The 21,896-nt window shown below is 47.4% G+C and overlaps 1 protein-coding gene and 1 pseudogene across 2 annotated transcripts; both read right to left on the bottom strand.

Annotated features, from left to right (window-relative positions):
* Positions 1 to 4,848: 4,848 nt before the first annotated feature.
* On the bottom strand, positions 4,849 to 15,491 carry FMOD (fibromodulin). Of its 2 annotated transcripts, XM_050764148.1 has the most exons (4): positions 15,282 to 15,418; positions 11,510 to 12,495; positions 6,549 to 6,716; positions 4,849 to 6,049 (listed from the first exon to the last, which is right to left on the bottom strand). In XM_050764148.1, exons 2-3 carry the CDS (start codon positions 12,486 to 12,488, stop codon positions 6,565 to 6,567), a joined length of 1,131 nt encoding a protein of 376 aa, XP_050620105.1. In that variant the 5' UTR covers positions 12,489 to 12,495; positions 15,282 to 15,418; the 3' UTR covers positions 4,849 to 6,049; positions 6,549 to 6,564. The 2 variants fall into 2 exon arrangements, with proteins under 2 accessions (XP_050620105.1, XP_050620095.1); XM_050764138.1 differs by having other exon boundaries at positions 4,849 to 6,716; positions 15,282 to 15,491.
* Positions 15,492 to 17,818: 2,327 nt separating this feature from the next.
* LOC126939508 (small EDRK-rich factor 2-like) lies at positions 17,819 to 18,003 on the bottom strand (annotated as a pseudogene).
* Positions 18,004 to 21,896: the final 3,893 nt, after the last annotated feature.

The raw sequence follows: 21,896 nt of genomic DNA, 5'->3' as shown, positions 1-21,896 counted from the left end.
GGTAGAATACAAGGACAAAGCTGCTGATTCTCTGTTTCTGGTGGGTTGTAAGAAGGTTCAAGACTGACCCCTCTGATTTCCAATGTTCTTGCTTATGTAGGTAGGTCTTCTTATTGCCTCTTGGAACTCTGACCCATTTCCTGTTTTTATTTCTTAAACTGGGTCAAATGTAATTTTGTTCTTTCTACCCTACGTGTAGCTCACAATCTGGACACATAAATGGAAACAGCTCATTTATCTTTAGTGTTTGCAGTTTCCGTTGGAGCCCGTCATGGTTGGTCTGCTGGTTGGGCAGGGTCTGCTTGGTCCTTTTGTCCATTCCAGTCTTTCTGGACTAATTTCCTCCTTCATCTGCTCACTGGACCACACGGTCCAGGCAAGGATTAGGTCCAATTTATTGTGCCATTTCTTCTAGCAGCACATATGGGCATGGCCTAGTTTCCAGAAAAGTTTCCTGCTCTGGAAACTTGGGCTGCCACAAGATTGAGCAATGTGTTTGCTCCGTCTGGGCACAACTTGGTAGCCTAGGTACCCAGAGGCTCAGCTGGCAACAGGAGTCATGTCTACTGGCTCCCATCTGTCTGAGGCAGAATAATTTCTGGGAGAGTTTGAGGTCTACACAGGATACTGAGTCTCCTGATGATATATGTCAACTGTGGACCCTGCATCTGAGTGCTTAGTGGAATAAATGGCTGAGCTAGCAAACAAAGCTAACAAACAAAGAAGTGCCTTGCCGGTCCCCAGTGAGAGGGAGCTTGGGGCTGTTCTGCAGCATTCCTGGCTACCCCGCTCCTCATCATTCCCCACCCTTGGAAAAAAAAAATGAACATTTTGTCCCTATGTCTTAATTGGTACTTATAGCAAACTACCTCATGGGTTCTTGAATGAACTAGGTGTTTTTTTTAAGTGGTTAACTCAAAACGAATGTTCTTTATTATTATTTCTATCAAATGCCATGGCAAGGACCTTGAGAACTTTACATTCATTTTTCATATACTAAATGCAGCAACTACCGACACATTATCTAGCTCAAGGTTTGCATTCAGTAAAAATTTGTTGAGTGATTGAGCTATGTTCATAAAGAAAAGACGATGATTTGCCTATTTTTCTTGCCTTCCCTCTACGATCCATGTTTCTGCCTGTCTTTCCTTGGCTTGACTTAGAGAGAAATGAGAAGCCCTATCTTTGTTTTTCATACATCTAACAGAAATGTCGCATTCCCTTCAATTATGAAAGTAACAAACCATAGTATTATTAGCAGTACCTGAGGCTGAAATCACAATTTTTTTTTTTTTTTTTTTGAAATGGTGTCTTGCTGTTGCCCAGACTGGAGTACAGTGGCTCTATCTTGGCTCACTGCAGACTCCACCTCCTGGGTTCAAGCAATTCTCCTGCCTCAGCCTCCTGAGTGGCTGGGACTACAGGCATGCGCCACCATGCCCAGCTAATTTTTGTATTTTTAGTGGAGACAGGGTTTTACTATGTTGGCCAGGCTGGTCTTGAACTCCTGACCTCAAGTGATTCATGCTCCTGAGCCTCCCAAAGTGTTGGAATTACAGGTGTGAGCCAGCGCGCCCGGCCCACAGATTTTTTTTTTTTTTTTTTTTTTTTTTTTTTTTTTTTTTTTGAGACGGAGTCTCACTCTGTTGCTCAGGCTGGAGTATAATGGAGTGACCTCGGCTCACTGCAAGCTCTGCCTCCTGGGTTCACGCCATTCTCCTGACTCAGCCTTCCGAGTAGCTGGGACTACAGGCGCCCGCCACCACGCCCGGCTAATTTTTTTTTTTTTTTAGTAGAGACGGGGTTTCACCGTGTTAGCCAGGATGGTCTCGATCTCCTGACCTCGTGATCCGCCCGCCTAGGCCTCTCAAAATACTGGGATTACAGGAGTGAGCCACCGTGCCTGGCCAGCCACCGTGCCTGGCCAAGATGTTTTTATATCACATTACAGTTGTTAAAATAGTTTGATATGCCATTTACATGCATCAATACTTTGAAATGACTATAATTAATTATACCTGTTGCTAGATCTTGTTATTTATCGAATTAATAAAGAAACGTATATATTATTATATCAAAAATGTATATGTTTTGTATTTTGGTAACTGTATTTCAATGTAATTGGTTTCCTTTGTAATCCTTTACAAAGGCTTTGTAAGCCTAGGCATGTGGTCTAGGCGGGAGGATCGCTTACATCGGGGAGTTGGAGACCAGCTTGGGCAACATGATGAAACCCCATCTGTACAAAAAAGTCAAAAATTAGGCGTGGTGGTGCATGCCTGCAGTTCCAGCTACTTGGGAGACTGAAGCAGGAGGATTGTTTGAACCCAGGAGGTGGAGGTTGCAGTGATCTGAGATCGTGCCGCTGCCCTCCAGCCTGGGCAAGAGTGACATGCTGTTTTGTTTTGTTTTGTTTTTTTGTTTTTGTTTTTTGTTTTTTAAAAGGCCAGGCGCGGTGGATCACGCCTGTAATTCCAGCACTTTAGGAGGCCGAGGCGGGCGGATCACGAAGTCAGGAGTTCGAGACCAGTCTGACCAACATTGTGAAATCCCATCTCTACTAAAAATATAAAACTTAGCCGGGCGTGATTGCGCGCGCCTGTAATCCCAGCTACTCAAGAGGCTGAGGCAGGAGAATCGATTGAACCCGGGAGGCGGAGGTTGCAGTGAGCCGAGGTTGTGGCACTGCGCTCCAGCCTGGGGGACACAGCCAGACTCCTCAAAAAAAAAAAGCAAGTTGGGGAAAACGTGGGCTGCAATTTAAAGGTTTCGGAAAAGGCTGATGGTGCGAGGTGAGATGCTGCCCACTAGTGGCTACAAGGCAGAACTGTGAGCCTGCTTGTAGGGCCGGCCCTGGGACATGGGTTTTGAGGCGGTGGTAGTTAAGTTTCTTTGTACTTGTGTCTGAAATAAGAGAATAAAGGCAGTAAGTGGTTGACCCCTGCCTACTGCTTCAGCGTGATCAATTGAAATTCTCTCCCTTTTTCTCTGTGCTGCAGCCATTTTCGCTGTCTAGTGTCTCAGAAGCTTCCTTGTGCATTAGGGTGTGTATGCATGCTGCTATCTTTGCCTGGACCGGCCCTTCCATCTCTTTGTCTGGATTACTGTGCTCTCCCTGTGTATCTCAGAGTATCTAGGCCAGGCTCCTTGATAATCCTCATGCAGACCTATGCTCATCGTCACAGCCCTTTCTCAGTCTGTAACTGCATGATCCTCAGTGTGATTTTTGTTGCTGTTGTTCAAGGACTGTCACTGCACTGGACTACAAGCCCCCAAGGGCAGGGGCTGTTTGCTTTTGTTCTCTGCAGTATCGCCAGTTCCTGCTCAGTGGCACTCACTAAACATTTACTGATGAAAAGTGAATTTTGAATAGGAAATTCATAAAGGAACTGTGAATGCTAGCAGAATGGATTTGGGTCCATCTCCAAAAAAAGTAAGATGATCTTTCTCCATTTATGACAGCCAGTGACCCATAAGCCTCCCGCATACACCTAATAATCCAACAATACAGGGATCCTCAGGGCAGCACAGTGGAAATAATATTGCAAAACTGACAGGCTGGGGAGACAGACGGCAGGGGTCAGATCCTGGCCTTGATGTGTCCTTCCCGGGTGACCTCTGCGTCTTTGTTTCCAGTTTCCTCCTCTGTAAAATAGTGAAAATAATAATATCCATGGTAGAGAATGGCGAAGAATACTAAACAAGTAAAGCCCTCAGCACATAATAAGACTGATCAAATGGCAGCCTAAAGAAAAAGAGTCAACTGAGCCTGAGGGACTGTCTATTCTTGCTACTCTGTTTCTTGAAAAGCACTGGGTTTAGAAACAAGGGAAGCCTTGCAGCAGGGCTGGCTCCCATTCCTCTTCCTGCTCTGTCTTGGTTGGGATGCTCATGGGAGCTGCTAAGAAGCAAAAACGGAGAGGCAGAGGATTCCTCCTTATAGTTGGATAATTCCTGCCCTATGTGCCATGTCTCTGTCTCCTCCACATGGCATCTTCCTCTACGGGAGATCCAAGGCAGAGGGGCCTCATCTGTTCTCCTTGAAGAGAGGACTGTGGTTAGAGCTATGACTTCTTTCTGGTAGTTTCACACACTAGCATTCCTGCCTAACTCTCACGTCAGAGAATTATAGTCAAATTAGTTTACTTTGGCTTAAGATGGAGTTGTGACATTTGCAATATGCTTGGTACAGATTTTAGTGCCCAATAAATATCAGTTGTTATTTCCCTATCAGAAAATAGTGGATTGTTCCGAAGGCACAAGCCTAGTCTGCCCTCCTAACTTATGCGACATTTGCTAAGCACTTATCACAACATCGGGCACCTAAAGGCTTTCAAGATATGAACAGAGGATGAATGAGAAAACAAATAGAAGGTAAAGGCTTGTTTTCCTCTTCCAGGGCCAGTGGGCTTTGGCAGGTTTGGCTGCCCTCAGATCTGCACAGTTGCCACTAGAGGGCAGGAGCAGTTAAGACAACAATATCCAGGACTAGCCAGATCTAGAATTACCGGCTTGGCAAGAGAGGATGGTGGGAAGGGTTGAAAAAAAAAAAAAAACAAAAAAAACCCCCAGTTATTCTGTATCTCTTGGGGACCATATGGAAGGGAATGTGTAGAGAGGATTGAAGTTAGACTTAAAGAAGAACTTCCAGAACACAGTTTGCTAAGTAGAGCTTTTATATAAGTGACTTTTTTTTTTCTTTTTTTTTCCCTCTTAGCTTCATCTGCCCGAACAGAATAGATGAGAAAGAGGGCTCATCAGTCCAAGGTCTATGTGACCTGCGACCTCACCAGGTCCTCCTAAAGTAACCCTCCTGCAGTCTACTTTAAATGACTCCACTCTTGCAGATGCAATCATAAAATAACTTTATTGGTCAGGTTAGCCACCACTCATGCTTTTCCTGTAAAAAGGATCCTTTATAAAGGCATGATGGTGTTCACATGCAGATGCTTTCTGAAGAGCCCGGGGGCAGGGGGCAGCCTTACCCCTCACATCAGAGCTCCTTTGTTGAAATGAGCTGGTTTGGCTTTTGTGGATTCCAGGTCTGGAGCCAAGAACATAGTCCAAAGATCCCCTCTTCCTTTCTCAGGGAAGGTGATTCAAAGCACACACAGTATCAGGGATGTGATGGCATCTGGGCAGAGCCCAGACTTGGGCTAACTCTCCTCCACCAGTCCTTGCCCCTGACTGCCCAGATGGCTTCATCCCGACAGTGCCCAAAAGGGCAGGTAGGTTAAGCCCCAGGCAACATTACCTTTTGCAATGGGAAGAACTAAGTGCTCCCCAGCCAAACTCTAAAGCAAAAGCCATCTTCACTAATGGGGATATAGCTCAGAGATGTGAAAGCGGAGGGTTTTATGCCCAGCACAGGCAAGATTTGGCTGCTTGGCCGGGGCTTCATGGACCCCAGCCAGAGCTGGTACTCTTTACCTATGGCCTTAGGACAAACCAGGTAATACAGATTAACCACATCCTCCTTCTTTGGGCTAGCAAGTCCAGGGCTGCCTGGAGTCTGTCTCTACTATCAGGATATAGAATCTTCCTGCTTGGATAAAAGGAGAGGACAAACTATGTTTCTCATGCTTTAAAAACCATGTGGCCTCTACCTTTGTGGATAAAAACCCAGGTAGGGTGCTGTTTGGAATGCAGAAAGTGCTGGGCAAGAGTGGAACTCCTGGGGCTGCTTTCTTAACTCAGCCAATTTGAGGTGTGTTTGCCCCATTGCAGATGCTGATGATAAGCAAAGTCTGGCCTTTCCTCTTCTGGTCTTATCCACCTTCAAAGAGCTACCCAGCTGCCAAAATATAGCCCTATACATTGATCTAAGCCTGAGGTTGGCTGTCTCCTCCCACATCAGGTCATGAATATTATCATCATGCTGGTGACCTCCAATCTGGTGGCTTTCCAGGGCTGAGGTTAGGGAGGTATAGAAGTGATTCCTGGTGTCCTTTCACCCTCAGACAAAAGTGTGGGTTGTCTCCACAGGTTGCTGGGCAGATGCTCACATGCCTTGGGGTCTCTGACTCTGCTTAAGGCACAGAAGAGGCATCTGTGGAGGAAAGTGGGGTGGGTGAAGTGAATTTCAGAAGAGGCAGCTGGGCAAGAGGTATATTTTGAGAAGCAACAAATGGGAGCCCAGAGTAACTGCATGACCAGCCCAGCACAGAGGGAGAACTGTCAAGCGCTGCTCACAGCCAGCCAGGAATTGTTAGAAAAGTATGGTTATATACTGTTGCCCATTCCACTTTTGAAGTTCCATGACCTCAGATCATTGGGAAGAACTTAAGAGTCGTGAAATTTATGGGGTCGGAACATCCAGGGATCCTTCCATCTACCATCACTTCTGTCCCTGGAAAAGAGTGAGCTTCTGCCTATGTCCTCAGCAGAAGGCTGCCTGTCCCTGATCCCCCCGCAACCCCACCTACAGGAAAGAAGACTACAGAGGGAGCCCGTGGACTTCCGTCCCATGGTCCATCCTGGACCTTCCAGCAAAAGCCAAACCAAACCATCAAGCCAAATGCCACGGGGGCTGTCTGTCTGCCCAGTACCCGGTGCCAGGGCTGCTCAGATCTCGATGAGGCTGGCGAGGCGCAGGCAGAGGGGCGCGTCGGCAGGCATGGCGCTGCGCTTGATCTCGTTCCCGTCCAGGCGCAGCACCTGCAGCTTGGAGAAGTTCACGACGTCCACCACGGTGCAGAAGCTGCTGATGGAGAACTCTGTGGGGACAAGAGGAGCACAGGTCGGGGAGAGAAGCCCAGATTACGAACCCGAAGCCACCGTGAGATTTGCCTCTGTGAGATTTGCCTCTGTGAGATTTGCCTCTGTGAAGCAGTTCAGATAAAAGGAGTGGAACGTGCGGGAGGAGGGCCGATGTTTTCCAGGACTGGAGTCATACTGACTGACGCCACTAGGGGCAGAACTAGGGACAGAGTGAGGACTGTGTCTGCGTCTGCAGCTCACCTAACCACCAACCTGAACTTTACTCTGCAAGCCCAGGAATGTTCTTAAGTGTCCTTCCCTCCGGGACCTTTTTTCTCTCTCTTTCTCTCTCTCTTTCTTTCTTTCTTTCTCTTTCTTTCTTTCTTTCTTTCTTTCTTTCTTTCTTTCTTTCTTTCTTTCTTTCTTTCTTTCTTTCTTTCTTTCTTTCTTTCTTTCTTTCTTTCTTTCGGCGGGGTGGGGGGGGGGGGCATGGGGGGGAAGCTGTGGGCAGCAGTGGGAAGCAGAGGGTAGCCAAGACCAACTGTAGACACCTTGAAGTACTTGATTGCTTTTGGAGAGGGAGGGATTTGCTGAATTGCTGTGAGAAAGAAGACTGGGGAAATGGAGGGACTTAAATCTTAAATATCGCCTGCTACTTTGCAGATAGAAAAAGTGGCAGGAAATTAAAGAGAGAAAGCCTGGGCCGAGAGACAAGTGTCTTTGTGTGTCAGGGCTTTGAGGGGGTTGCACGTCTCCATTCTAAATACTGCCAGAACAGTGAGCAAGGCTCTGAGTTTAAAGGAAGCTGGGCACTCATAGAGCACTGGGGCTGCTAGGGACCTCAAAAGTCAAATAAATAATTTCCCTGCCTCCTGCATTTAATATGATTACAATCTACTCCCTCTTTTAAACCTCAGAAGAAGTCCCCTAAGATTTTCCCCTAAACTGCAGAATTCTAATAGAGACAACAGTTCCGCTTGCTTGGTTTTAGCATAAATCTTTCTGTTGCTATTAACCCTGTTCTCCCTCTGGTTGTCCTCTTTGACAAATCAACCACTCCGCCTCCAGTCTACTGGGTCAGTAACTTGAAAGGAAAAGCCAAGAACTCAGCTAACACTCCAGCAGAGACAGCAAAAGTCACCACTGAAAGCTGAGGAAGCCTTGTAGGGCTGTCTTTACCATGGTGAATGAGACTTTCAGGAAACTTGCTCCTGTCGTCATTCTCTGCAAAGGGGGTTTGAATAAAGTTACCCTTTGGGTCTTGAGGTTAGGATTGTCCATGGACACATCCCTAGCAGCTATAATACTTGGGTAGACCCAGAGCTGGGGCATGCCGTTTTTGTATCAGAGGCGTTCCTTGGCTTGCAGCAGTGGTCAGGAGGTGTGTCAGTCTGGGGCCAGGCAACAGGAGAGGGAGGGGGCTTTTCTAACTCTATTCTTAGGGGTGACCATGAGGGCTCCCATTGGGGGAGGTTATAGTTATGAAGAAGACAGTTCCAAGAAAGACAGTATGAAGAATTTAAGAAGCTGATGAAAAAAGTGTTTTTAAATCAGCGTTTTCAATGGTTTTCAGTCTCTGTTAAGCACAGACCAAGATGAGATGAGGTGAGGTTGCAGCAAATTAACTTCTACTGCAGACATAACACAGAAAATCTAGGCCCAAAGAAAATTAAGACACTGAGAAAAGCAGCGGAAACTGGGAAATACCTGTCTTTGGAAAATACTCCCGGTGGGGCAGAATTTCTGGAATGCTTTTGGATGTTTCCTTTCTGGTCCCAAGGACTAGACTAAGTGGCCTCTGAGTGGGCAGGTTGGGGGCAGAGCCTAGACCGGGCTGGGTCTATGTTGTCTGTGTACAAGCAGAGCAGTGGGGTGAGGAGAAGAAGCAAAGTGGCCCAGCTTAAGTATCACTTCCCGCCCTATTTAGGATGGAACTGCAGGCTCTGTGATAGGTTCTCTCCCAGCCTGGAGCCCTCAGACTGTCTGCTAAAATTCCGGATCCCAGTTGTGGATAGGTAAATATGGGACATACTTGTGGGGAGCTAGACACACAGTGTATATGGATTCTAGCCACACACTGGGTACTGTGAGCCACACCCCGCCCCCTTCCCCCCGCCCCCTCTCCCTCCCCTTCCCTGCCCCCTCCCCTTTCCCCCACCCCCTCCCCCTTTCCCCCTCTCACTGTCTTCCCCAATCCCATGAATAGGACAGGCTTCTGCGTGGAGGCACTGGAGGACATTTTTCTAGCCCAAATTAAATACTGACATAAGTCTTTCCAAATTCCTACTGGTGCACCCGCCCTACTCCACTGGATCTCAAAGCTTCCGAATAACATTCCGAGCTGTGTTCTTGCCAGGCTGGAAAAACTGAGGGAGATACCGATGGAAGAGGGAAGTGTGGAGGAGAGGACCACGTCTGATTCCCCTGTGCACCCCTGAGCTCCTGTTCTTCTTTTAGCTCCTCTCTCAGAAGGTGTTTCAACCCCACCTCCACCCACCCCCCCCATCCCCAAGTCCCTGACTGGTTTGCAGGGAGATGTCCCTCACGTTTGCTGTAGGAGAAAGGGCTGAGCTTGGGGAGTTGTTTTCCTGCTGCACCAGAGAGATATTCCTCACCATTCTCAGTCAGAGATGCCTGGCTCCAGGCCCTTTAGGTCACGGTTCTAATCTACATTGTCTGGGGGACCTTTAGAGATGACTTTACCTTCTCTGCGTCTCTCTTTCCCCAAAACAACAACAAAAACTGCCTGTCTAACTTTAAAGTGGCAATGAGAAGAAAGGCTAATAATAATAGCTATCATTAATTTTTAAATTCTATGCCAGGCCCTGGACAAAGCACTTTACATATATTAATTCACTGCTTTAAGGAAAACAAAGCATTGGTGTTATTTTGTCTAAAAAGAAGGCTGAGAAAGACTAAATAACACCTCGTCATGGATCTTGGACTTAAATTCCACAAGAATTAATTTAGGAGTAGACACTGAAAATTTTGGGGTTGTGTGACTGAACAGACAATTTTTTTGCAGGATCTTAGGAAATTGCACTGATTTTATTTTCTGACAAGCATCTGGAAGAGGTGGTCCACCTCCCATTTGAGTGGCAGATGTGGTTCTACATGAAGGCAGAACGATGATAAGAGGTTGTGATGAAGCCTTTTCCACCCTAACTTTCTCTGATTGTATGGGTAGGTGCTAATAGATTCTTTCCCATGACAGCTGCTCTTTGCTGTCACAGTTTCAAGGTCAAACTTGGATGAAGCACAGCATACGGCATGACATTTCTGATGTGACTGCTCCCGGATTCAGAGTGTGTGGCAGGTAAGTAGCGGTAACCGCTGGTGTGATGATAGACAGCCACAAGGAAATGTCAAACGTCTGCAGCATGCAACATATTCAAGATGTCTTAGAGGACCCCTCAACCCCCACCTTGGGAATAAGAAGACCCCAAAGAAAGAGAGGTTTTAATAAAAAAGAGTTTAGGCTGTACATGATGGTGTCAGGCACTTCAAACTAAAGGTCCAGACAGATGCCTCTTTGCTTTGCCCACCCAACTGTCAACTCCCAAATTGCACTTTGGGGTTGGTGCCTCTTTCACTCAGAGGGCTGTCCAGCTTGTTAACATCTTGCTCAATGACTGATCTGTTCCCTGAGCACAGGGGGAGAAAGGAATGAGAGGGAGAGGATGACGACTCAGTCCTTCTCAGCGCTTTGATGGTGCTGTTCTATCTCAGCAGGCTCCACTTCAAAGCCCTTTGCCAGTGGTCGCTAATGAGTCCTCCCTTCACCAGAAGGAAGAGGACTTTGCTGACAGAGGAAGGGAGGTTAAGTGCTGGCTCAGTACCTTCCAGCTGGGATTAAGACATCAGAGGCCCTGGGGCAATGTAAGCATGTTCTGAATACAAGATCCTAAGACGAAAGGGAGCTGAAAATCAGCTAGATAATTCCATCTGAAATGAATATTTCTTAGAGTCAGGGAGGCAGTCTTTTTTTTTTTTTTCCTTTGGGCATTGCAGAGAAGTGCTTATGAAACAGGAAGCCCGGTGTCCTAGGCTTGGTGTTAGTCAGGCTCATGTTACCCTAGGAAGGATCTCTGCCCTGCCACCAGGGGCTCCTTGTACTCCAGGAAGAACTGACCAGAACAAGTGCCGCATTCGGCTCTGAAAGGCTGCACATTTTTGTCCACCAACTGTTATGTTTAAAAAACAAATAAACACCAAAACACAAGACCAGGCTGTAGACACAATAGTAGATCAAGTGGAAAAAGAGAGCTCATCCTCTTCTGGGACAGTGAGTAAGTAACAGCCTTCAACTCACCATTCTCCCAAGACAGAAACTTAAATCTCCCTCCCTTTGAACTATTCCCTCCTAAACTTCTCCAGACTCATCTCTTACTGCTCCTCGACACATGACCCCTTCCTCTCAGACACATGCAATTTCCCAGCTGTCCCCTACATTGACAGGTGACTTGTGAAAATGGCTGGCTCCTTTGTGGCAAGCCTCCGTCCCAGAATGGCTTCATCCTGCATCCCTCCAACCCATGCCCGCTTATCTCTGAAGACCTGGAATGAAACTTACCTCTCCTGGAAAGTCTTCTTCTGTACCAACCCACTCCCCACTGAATTGTCTTAGCACTGCTATTTAGTATAAGTGTATTCTCTTTTGTACAGGGGTGTGGCTTGGTTGTCAGGTTGCTTCATTTGTGTTGTCTGGTTCCCCTACTTCTATTTCTTTTGTTTTGCCACTAGCACTCAGAATAGTGTCTTTCAAGTGAAATAGACAGCCAGTCCCCGCCTCCCTTTGCCAAGGTCTCACCATTGATCCTATTGCCTTGGAGGTAGAGGTTCTCCAGGTTGGTGTTGACTGGGGGAATCTTCTGCAGCTGGTTGTAGGAGAGGTCTAGCTCAAGGAGGCTGCTGGAATTGAAGGTGTTGGAGGCCAGGCCATTGTTGGTTAGACTGTTGTGGGACAGCCGCACATACAGCAGCTTGGGCGCCCCCCGGAAGTAGCTATCGGGGACGGTGTAGACGTTGTTGTGCTCCATGTACAGCTGCTCAAGAGCTGAGGGCAGCCCATCAGGCACCCTCCGAAGGTGGTTATAACTCAGGTCCAGCAAGATTAGTGACCGGAGGCCCCTCATGGAACTGCCCACTTCCTGGATCTCATTGTGGTGGAGGTACAAGGCTGTGAGGTTCTCCAGCCCCTCCAGAGCATTGTTAGGGACCCGTGAGATCTGGTTATGGTCGAGATGGAGCTCTCTCAGGGATCGAGGCAGGGGACCAGGCATCCGGGTCAGGTTGTTGTGGTCCAGGTACAGCCTCTCCAGGTGCCTCAGCTTGGAGAAGACCTTCTTGCCCACCTTATCACTGGTGATCTGGTTGCCATGGAGAGCAATCCAGAGCAGCCCCGTGGCATTGTCAAAGACACCTTCCTGGATGGAGGTGATCTGGTTGTTCTGGAAGTACACATACTTCATGCGGGAGGGAACGAAGGGCAGATACTTGAGGTTGCGATTGTCACAGTACATGGCTGTGGGGAAGTTGGGTGGGCAGTCGCACTCCTGGGGGCAGTCGCGGGGATCTGGAGGGGATGGAGAGCCATAGGTGTATGCTGGCCCTTCGTCCACCCCATAGGGGTAAGGCTCGTAGGTCTCATATGGGTAAGGGTCATAGGGATCGTAGTAGGTGGACTGCTGGCTGCGGAGGTAGTGGAACCACCAATGAGGGTCATCATCATACTGGGCCTGGGAGAGGGAGAAGAGCCCTGCCAGCAGCAGGAGGGAGGTCCACTGCATTTTGTCTCTGCAAGAAGAGGGAGAGAACAGAGCAAGCCAGAATGAATGAGACTCCACAGAGGCAGTGAGGCAGAGAAGGCAAGCCTTAGGCTTTGAGCTATGCAGAGCTGACTTCAGTGTCAAACATCTGAGAGCAGGAGCCTTGCTCTTGCTTCTTTGGTGCCTCCTCCCAGGCTGGTTCTGCACTTGGTCCAGCCGGACCATGGCTATTTGGGGTGAGTTAAGTGCATTTTCCCCTGGTCATAGAGTCACAGACAGAGTCTTTGAGTGGGAAGGGCTGCATGTTTTTTGGAGGGGCAGATTCTTAGGCGCCTCTAGCACCCTGAAAGTCCTGTGGGAAAGCTGAAAAGCCGACAGCAATCCCTGTGTTTGTGGTGTGGTGGTGAGGATAGTAGTGGGATGCTCTTCAGATCTGAACCCAAATCCAGTTTGGATGTTCCAGGGAAATTGTATTTTTCTAAGAGTCCAGGGAGAAAGCCCTTTCCATGTCTATGGGAGACCTCCAGAAGCCACTTGACACATCAAAGGGGAAGAGCTGAACTATATCTGGAAAATCGTTTGGTCTCTTGGGCAGGCTGGGAGTTTTTGGTCTTGAGTGTCTGGGGAGGAGTGTGGTCCCTCTGCAGCCACCACAAGGCTCAGGTTGCCCTCCGAAATGCCATCATCTGTAACAGTCTGCTGAGTGAGGAAACTCACTGGTTAGCAGTTTGTGGCTACAGATGCAACTTGGCTGGGACAAGGTCTTCACACAGCAGTTACAAATCCTTTCCAGACTGGGGACCCTGGCACTGGGTGTGGCACTTGTCTTCTAAAGCAGGTACTCAGTGTGTGGAGTCTGAGTTATTCTGCTTCTCTCTTTCATAGTGCCTAGTAAGGTGTTAGCACTTCTCATGCTGTACCATGGGCATCATGCAAGAGCCATGTGGGGCCAAGAGAAATGAATGAGGTACACCAAAAGAAGAACTAGAGATTGGAAATTCTTGTGTATGCTCAAGGGAAAGCGACTTGAGGTGGGATCCTGACATTCCCCTCTCCTTTCCCAAGCTACCTGCTCCCAGCGATGACACCTAGATGACCAGGCTCCGTGTCTATGTCCCCACATTGCTGGTAGCCTGTTCCTTTTGGGCCTGTTATGCTAATGAGATAGGAACAGGGCAGACTGAAGAGGAAATGTGGGGTCTGATGTCATCTGAGAGGGAAGCTAAAGGTATGGAAGGTAAGAGACTAGGGGTGGCCTGGGTACCCTACCCTGGTTACCTATAGCCAATGCATGACATACTCTTGTGAGCAGTGGGCATCTTCCTGAGTGTCACCCTTGGACAGAGAAACCTTAGAACCTTTCTTGGCCTGGAAGAGTCACATACAGCCCTCACGTTGCTGTTGGGCCTACTGGGGTTGGCAACTGTAAATAGGAGAAAGAAAGGAGTATAAAAGCCAACGTCATCAGATCCAGGGAACTGATGGGAAAGACCCCAACTGTGATACTCAACAGAGTTACCTTCTGACCACCATCCATCCCAGACCTCTCTGTCCCCTCAAAATGGTTTCCTTGGGCCCACTTCATCCCATCAGTTCCTAGGCTGCAGAGAAGCAGGCACCCTGGCTCACCCACAGGCAGCCTCAGGCCTCAGACAAAGAGCCACAGTGTTTTGGAGAAGCTGACCCAACTGCCCACTGCCTGGGCAAGCTGGCTGGTCCCTGGCTCTGGCCAGGAGAGAAGACGAATGGAGCGGCCCGCTGCCAACAGAGCATTTTTCCATGCACAGCCCTGGGCTGTTGCAGGACCAAGGTGGCTGTCTGGAGGGCTGGCACAGTGAGCCTCTGTCTCCATTTCTCCTTCTTTCAGACTGGGCATCTTGGCAGACAAGAGCCACCTTCTCCTTCAGACTCAGCTTTCTAGGGGCTGTGCACCCTTCCCACTTCAGCCTCTTCTTACAGCCATGGCTGCTGAAAGGGTTTGATGGGGATCTTATGCCTCTCCTTACCCCACCCCATCTCTTAGCAATGTTGCTTCAGGGTTGCATACTCTCACATTGTTTCCCATAATGCTAGAGGTCCTCCTGTGCTCAGAGTTTCTGTAAGGTCAAAAGTTTCCAGGACTGCCACTCTATCAGTTGGGGGAAGTTTACTTAGGAGCTACTGCTGTTCTTTCATATCTCCACTCTAGAGAAAGAGCTCTCCCTCCTATCAGTGGAGAAGGTCAAGCCAGAGGCCATCCCCTCACCTGGATTGCATCCCCACCTCAATCCACAGCTCCCTGGACATGGCCAGTTTTCAACACTTCTTTTTATTCTCTCCCTTCCACTCCAAACACACACACACACACACACACACACACACACACACACACATACACATACACACACTCTACACAAAACCTTCCCCCTCTCCCATAATAGCATTTATGTACCAAACCCCTCTATAAGAGAGATTGCAGGGACATCCAGGTCTTGAAATACCCTTCAAAATGCCCACACTCCCAGCGTGGTGCGATTTATGAGTAGCAGGGAAGAAGCTTGCCTAGACAGAAGGTCCTTCACTTTTTCATGCCTGAGAATTGGAGGTCCCCTCAGCACCCATAAAGGAACTGTAAGAGAAATGTACAGGGCTGGAACTCCTCCCTTAGACACCCTCTTTGCCACTCTCCAGCATCCCTGGGGTCATGGTCCAGATGTGGAGAAGGAGGAATGATCCCTCCCTGCCTCCCCATCTCCCCTATCCTCTACCACTTTTCCTTTATTTCTTTTTAAGAAAATGCTAGGGACAAATCCGAAGTAAAACGACTATACTTACCTTGAGTTGAACCTTTCAGAGAGTGACCACGTCCCTCAGTCTGGCCTCCTTGGGTTGGAGAATGTGTGAGAGAGGAAGAGAGAGAGGAGTGAGAGAGTCTACTGAGAGTGTGCGCGTCTGTGCCAGACCAGGGTCCCGCCCCAAATTCCTAATCAAATATTGTGAAGAGGGGCTGAGGAGCCCGGATCCTGGTTTTTTCAGCACTGCTGCAGGGGCGGAGCTCACACTCAACCACGCAAATCCTTCTGTCCGCCTGACGCTATAAAAATCACCTTTTTTCCACTCACTTATCTTCCCTGAAACATTGGCAGCCCTGGGTCTCTTTCTGCTGAATGAGTTAGTGGCGCCCTAGAAGTTATTTGTACAGTCTCTTATGAAGCGCCTGGATTTCTCATTAAAGCCACAAAGGCAGATGCAGGGATGGGGAGGGCCAGGGTTTGGTAAGAGGCATCTTAACTCCTTCAGCAACCCACAAGTCCCCCCAGAGAGCCAGAACTCACCCTTCTCAGCTCTGCCTATAGACAGGTCATCAGGCTCGTGGATAAGGGAGCATGCATGACAAGGGACAGCCGGCTCTGGTTCCAATTCTACCCCTAAGCAGTGTAGACTTTTCTGGGCTACAGGTCCTGCCCACCTCCACCACTGGAACAAAAAGAAAGGCAGAGACTCCAACATTTGTTGATCACTACTTATGCACTAGCATCATCCACTTCCACTTGATGCTCACAACGAGTTCAGAGTTAATAACACTTACCTTGCTGGGTTGTAGCAAGGACTGTATCAGGTGATGTGCGTGAGGCTCCTGACCTGGCACATAGCTGATGCTCACTCTGTCCTACCCATTTCACAGCCATGGCGTTCCTAAGCCAGGGAAAGACAAGGTCAGAGAGCTGGGCAGGAGCTGTAACATGAAAGGACTTTCCGGCAATGGAAATGATTTGGTTTTTATTCTAAATTTTTGTTGTCGTTGTTGTTTGTTTGTTTATTTGTTTGAGAAGGAATCCTGGCCGGGTGCAGTGGCTCATGCCTGTAATCCCAGCACTTTGGGAGGCCAAGGTGGGTGGATCACGAGGTCGGGAGATCGAAAAGGAGTCTCGCTGTGTTGCCCAGGCTATAGTGCAGTGGCATGATCTCTGCTGTCTGCAACCTCCATCTCCCAAGTTCAAGCCATTCTCCTGCCTCAGCCTCCTGGGTAGCTGGGACTACAGGAGCATACCACCATGCCTCCACGCCCAGCTAATTTTTTGTATTTTTAATAGAGACAGGGTTTCATCATAATGGTCAGGTTGGTCTTGAACTCCTAACTCAGGTGATCCACCTACCTTGGCCCCTCAAAGTGCTGGGATTACAGGGGTGAGCCACCCTGCCCTGCCTATTCTAAATGTTTTAAAAACAACATGTTTCAAGCAGGAGAAGCCATGGGAACTGATTTGCGTGGGATCTAATTTACATTTTAAAAGCATGTAGGAGGGGCTGCTGTGTGGAGAAGGGAGGCCAGGGTGGAAGCAGGGAGGCTCCAGCCCAGCCTCAAGAAGAGGTAATGGCAGATTGGACTGGTGCAATGAAAGAGCAAATCTTATATTTTAGACAAAGAACTGACAAGGCTTGAGGAGTTAGAAAAAGTCAAGGATGATTCCTAGAATTTTAGTTTGAGCAACTGGGTGGGTGGTGGTAACATTTCTTGACATGGGAAAGGTGACGTGGGACCGAGTTGGGTAGAAAACCGAAGTTATGTTTTGGATATGCCGTTAAAGATGCCTGCCAGGCATCCCCTTGGGGATGCATGTAGACCATTGGACATATGAATCTGAATTTGGACTTTAGAGGCTAGAAGAAAACATTTGAGAACCATTATAATGTGGATCACACAGAATCTTGGTAGTTTAGATAAACTCATGTGTCCTAAATGTTCTCTCCTCAAGTATGTTAACTGGCTTACGTCAACACCAAAGAAACACCTTTATCTTAAAAAAATACCAACTGAGAAACCCTGAGATGACTTGAATTTGAAGAATTTAGAGGTGTCGAGGCAGATGGTGCTTTTGGTTTCTCCAGTAGGTTTGAGCTGTTGACTTAGCATGAGAGCTGTCAGAAAGGACCTTGTCAGGGACCCACCCTTCTCAGAATTTAAGAAGAGATTTCAAAAAGATGAAACCTAATGAATGAGTCTTTTCTGACCACCTAATATAGACTAGGTGGTTTACTTATGTTATCAATGATAACAGTAGATATTTTGCATTAGAATTAGGTTTTTTTTTTTTTTTCCAAAGCTACTTTTAATACTTTGGGGTGAGCCCCACAGGAATAAAAAAACACTGGGAAGGAGTAACCCCCCACCCGCCACTTCTGGGAGTGGCCAAGGGGAGAGAGGCTACTGGAGAGGAAGGAAGCACAAAAGGGACCCGCTGCAGACTCAGGGCAAAAAGAGGCCAAGGGTGCTGTGACCTGCGGGCATTGCAGGAGGAAACGTGACCGTGGTGGGACTGGCTCCAGTCACACAGGCGAAGGGCAGGAGGGTTGGACATGAAGCCACAATGCTACTCGGGTTCCTCCTTCTTCTTCTTTGCCTTTTTCTGCTTCTACTGCTTGGTATCTGAGCCCCTTTGCTTGCGGCAGCAGCAGAAAGTGCGTCATCTCGGCGTTTTCCCTTAACTGAGTCACTCTGCTTTTTCCTATTCTTCTAGCCGGCAAGCTCACGCTCACGCTGGTTACCACGGCTCATGGCGACGGCAGTGACTCTGACCTGCCTCTGTTGTGTCACCTCATTCTGTCAGGATTAATTTTTTTTTTTTGACCCTGCATTCAGCCAAGGAATTAGGGTTTTAGTGATATAAAGTGACCAGCTGGTAAGTGGCAAAACAAGGATTTGAACCTTGGTCTACATGACTTCAAAGCACACATACTTTCCTCTGACTCTAGCACAGAGGATTGGCAGAGTGGAGGAGCAATGACTACCTTGCTGTTGGGCTGGCCTCAACTAAGATGAAACTCAATTAATTACCGTTGCCCAGTCTGCCTGAATTCGGGGGCAGGGGAGTTCAAAGGTGAGAGGGGGCTGGGGTATAGGGGTTCTCTTCCTCAGCCCACCCATATTTCATTTCTATTTAATAAATTTGAGTATATACTATGTGTCAAGCATGATCCTAAGTGTTGGAGACACAAAGAATAACGCCTGCTTATAATAAAGCAGATCTGGATGCAGCAAACTCTGCCCTCATGAGTGAAGCAGAATGGCCTTACTGTGAAAATGCTTATGAATAACGCACGGATAACTTTCTAGTCATTTTTGAGTCCAGAAAGCAGTCACTTTTCAATGGAGGACACTGATCTTGGCAACCGAGCCTGGGAAACACTTTTAAATGAGCCTAGATAGCCTGGACAGATTCACCATTGGGTACAGATGTTTATTTTTTTTAATTCCAGCACGCTGACTAATTCTGCATTTACTAACAATGAAAGTTAGTAAAGTCTGGGAACCAAATAGTGACAGGATTCTTCCCAACCAGTCACCACTAAAAAGGCAGTATCTCCATGGGATTTTTGGCCATTTCTAAAGCGGTAAGATGTGCACCAGGTCTTTAGCTATCCATCTGGTTTCAAGGCAGGCCTGGGATGAAGGAAGGATGGGAAGGGATGATTGGGACCAGCTCAGGAGGCAGAGTTCCAGGGAACCACCCACTGTTCAAAAGTTCCTTTCTCTAATCTTTAGTGGAGGTTTTTACCTCCATTTTGACCACTGCTGCTTTGTTTGCCTGGTTCCTGGATCTAGGCCCGCAGAGCTTGTTTTCAACATGGGAAGCCAAGAATGAGATATTGATGTCCACCAGATTGCTTGCTGAGGGAGTCCACATGTGAAGGAGGACACCAGTATCTTCTAGGGGGTGTCTAGCCAGCACTATGCAGTCACTAGACTAAAGAGAGAGAAAATATCATGCATTTCTGTAGCCCTTGTCCCAGCTGGGCACACAATGTGTTGGCACTTAGTAGGCAGTCAGTAAAGGGTTATGAAAGGAATTGTATTTTTGGCTCCCCACAGAGTCTGTCTGTCTTCAGTACTCAATGCTGGTTGGAAAAACCACCACCAACCAGGCCAGGAAAACCTTTAGACTTTCCAGGGGTTCAGGCCACTGCTATTTCCTCCCTACCCAGAAAAGTACAGGTTAAGCCACAATCACTAGGCAAAGTTCATTGCCTCTGATGCTGGACCCACCCTGTCTGGGAGAAATGAAGTCCCTTCTGACTCAAATTCCTACCAGCAAAGACACAGTGACGTTCTTGTGGCCACCAACCCCTTCCTTCCTCCTCATCCCCCACAAAACTCAACAACCGTTGTTTTCATGACCCAGCCTCTGATCCCAGATAACTTAGGGAAGGTGGAGGGCAAGAGGGTATGACTGAAAATCCACCCAACCAGATTTCTTGAATTGAATATACAGAGGTCAGCAGAAAGATGACCATGGCGATATTATACAATCCAGACCCTGCTGCTGGCCCATCCTGAAAACTCTTGATGCCAGCGAGGGAGTTTTTCCTAGTCTGATGTTTCAATGGAAAGTCTTGGCTACATTGGCACCCAACAATGGGGCCCCAAAGCTTCCAAGAGAGATGTTTTTCTCTATTCCCTTGGCACCAAAGGGTCATTAGAAGTCCTCATCATGGAGAGTGTCCTCTTTCCAGAAGGATGAGAGCCATGAAGATGTTGGAGCTGGAGAAATACTTGTTTTCTTTGAACTGCAGTAGGAGAAAGACCTCAACTTCCCAGTTCTAGAAGATACCTGAGGGTTTTAGAATTTCCTTTTAGCAATAAGCTGTTTAAAAAGAAGACAGAGAACAACCTCTCTCTTTTAATGGATAGCATCTCTTATTTTTACTGTGTGTTTACTGCTTGCTTGATATTGTTAACATGATGATGACATGATGGATTCCAGAAGACCTCTTTGTAGAAGGTATGAGTGTATTTGAATCAGGAAACGAGGATCATTCGGGGAGAGATACTTGAATAAGGAAGGAGGCAGAGGAGATAACCTAAAACCTGAAGGCTGGAGGATTTGACCATTCAGTGACTCTACGTGATGTTCACCTTTGTTCTGCAAATGAGCCAAGAACTAATGGTGTCCCTCAGACTGTGCTGAGGGCTGTTGGAAGAAACCAACATAAGACAGACCAGCTTCCAGGATGCTATTAAGGAAATTACATGACTGCAGGAGAGAACAGACCCAGATATTAGCTCTAACATGCCAGTCCTAGATATTAGCTCTAAAATAGTTTAGCTCTAAGTTAGCTAAAATACCAGCTACCATTTCTGAGATTCTCACCACAACCCTGAGATAGGTATTATCATACCTTATTTTTACAGATGAGGAAATCGAAGTTCAGGAAAGAAAGTTAATTAATTTGTTCAAGATTGGATAGTAATTAAATAGCCAAGTTGGGATTCTAAACTTAAGTCTGGCTGTTCCCAGAGTTTGAGTTTCTAACCACTATGCTATATAGAATCTCCAGTGTAGAGGAAAAAGCATGGGCTTGGAATGTAGTTATATGCTCAAATTCCAGCCCTACCACTGACTAGCTCTGTGACTTTGGGTTAATTGCTTAAGCATCAATGAGACGCAGTGTCCTCATTCATAAAATGGGGACAATAACCATAACCTTGTTAGCCATCAGGAGGATGAAATGAGACAAAGAATAAAGCCTCCTAGTAGAGAGGCTGCCATGTGATGGCCCTTCAGCAGCAGCCACTCTTGGTTATTTTAATAGATTGGAAGCTCCCTGAGGAAAGAGGCAATGACGTTGTGCCTTCAAAAGTTAGCACAGTGCTTGGCCAAGTGCTGGTCTGTAGTAGGCCCATTCTAACCCTTAGTTGACTAAATGAAAGGTGAAGAAGTTAGATTTTACCAAAGACTAGTAAATCTACTTTGGTAACTTAAACCAGAGAGAAGCTAGCCAAGGGTACAGCAGGACTTTTGGTGACTGGAATCATCAAATCCCCAAGAAGAGCAAGAGAACAGGGAAGGCTTGATGCAGAACTGTCTACAGCTATGGAAAAATATCTTCAGGGGATAGATACGAAAATATTTTACTTACACAGGGTATATTAGTCTGTTCTCATGCTGCTATGAAGAAATACCTGAGACTGGGTAATTTATAAAGGAAAGACTCACAGTTTAATTGGCTCACAGTTCCACATGGCTGGGAAGGCCTCAGGAAACTTACAATCATGGCAAAAGAGGAAGCAAACATGTTCTTCTTCATGTGGTGGCAGGAGAGAGAAGTCCTGAGTAAAAGGGGAAAAGCCCTTATAAAACTATCAGATCTCATGAGAACTCACTCACTGTCTCACTGTCACAAGAACAACATGGGAGGACTGACCCTATGATTTAATCACCTCCCATGAAATACCTCCCACAACACATGGGGATTGTGGGAGCTACAATTCAAAATAAGATTTGGGTGGGGCACAGAGCCAGACCATATCACAGTGGGTCATGGAAAAGGTCAGCATCCAAGAGCCAAGTACAGAGCGTCCCAGAAGAGATGTCCTGAGTCTTAGCAGTTTAAGAATCAAGTTTGGAGTTGGGGGAAGAGTTGATCAAGAATGCCACTTAAGCAGTAGCA

The sequence above is a fragment of the Macaca thibetana genome, chromosome 1 (genome assembly GCF_024542745.1).
Source record: "Macaca thibetana thibetana isolate TM-01 chromosome 1, ASM2454274v1, whole genome shotgun sequence".
Lineage (NCBI taxonomy): Eukaryota > Metazoa > Chordata > Mammalia > Primates > Cercopithecidae > Macaca > Macaca thibetana.
This window is presented reverse-complemented; position numbering and strand designations above follow the sequence as displayed.

Coding starts and splice junctions, on each gene's coding strand:
- FMOD (XM_050764138.1), bottom strand. CDS start 12,488: ATGCAGTGGACCTCCCTCCTGCTGCTGGCAGGGCTCTTCTCCCTCTCC. Junction 6,717..11,509: donor CCAAGGCAATAGGATCAATG/GTGAGACCTTGG, acceptor TTGTCCCCACAG/AGTTCTCCATCAGCAGCTTC.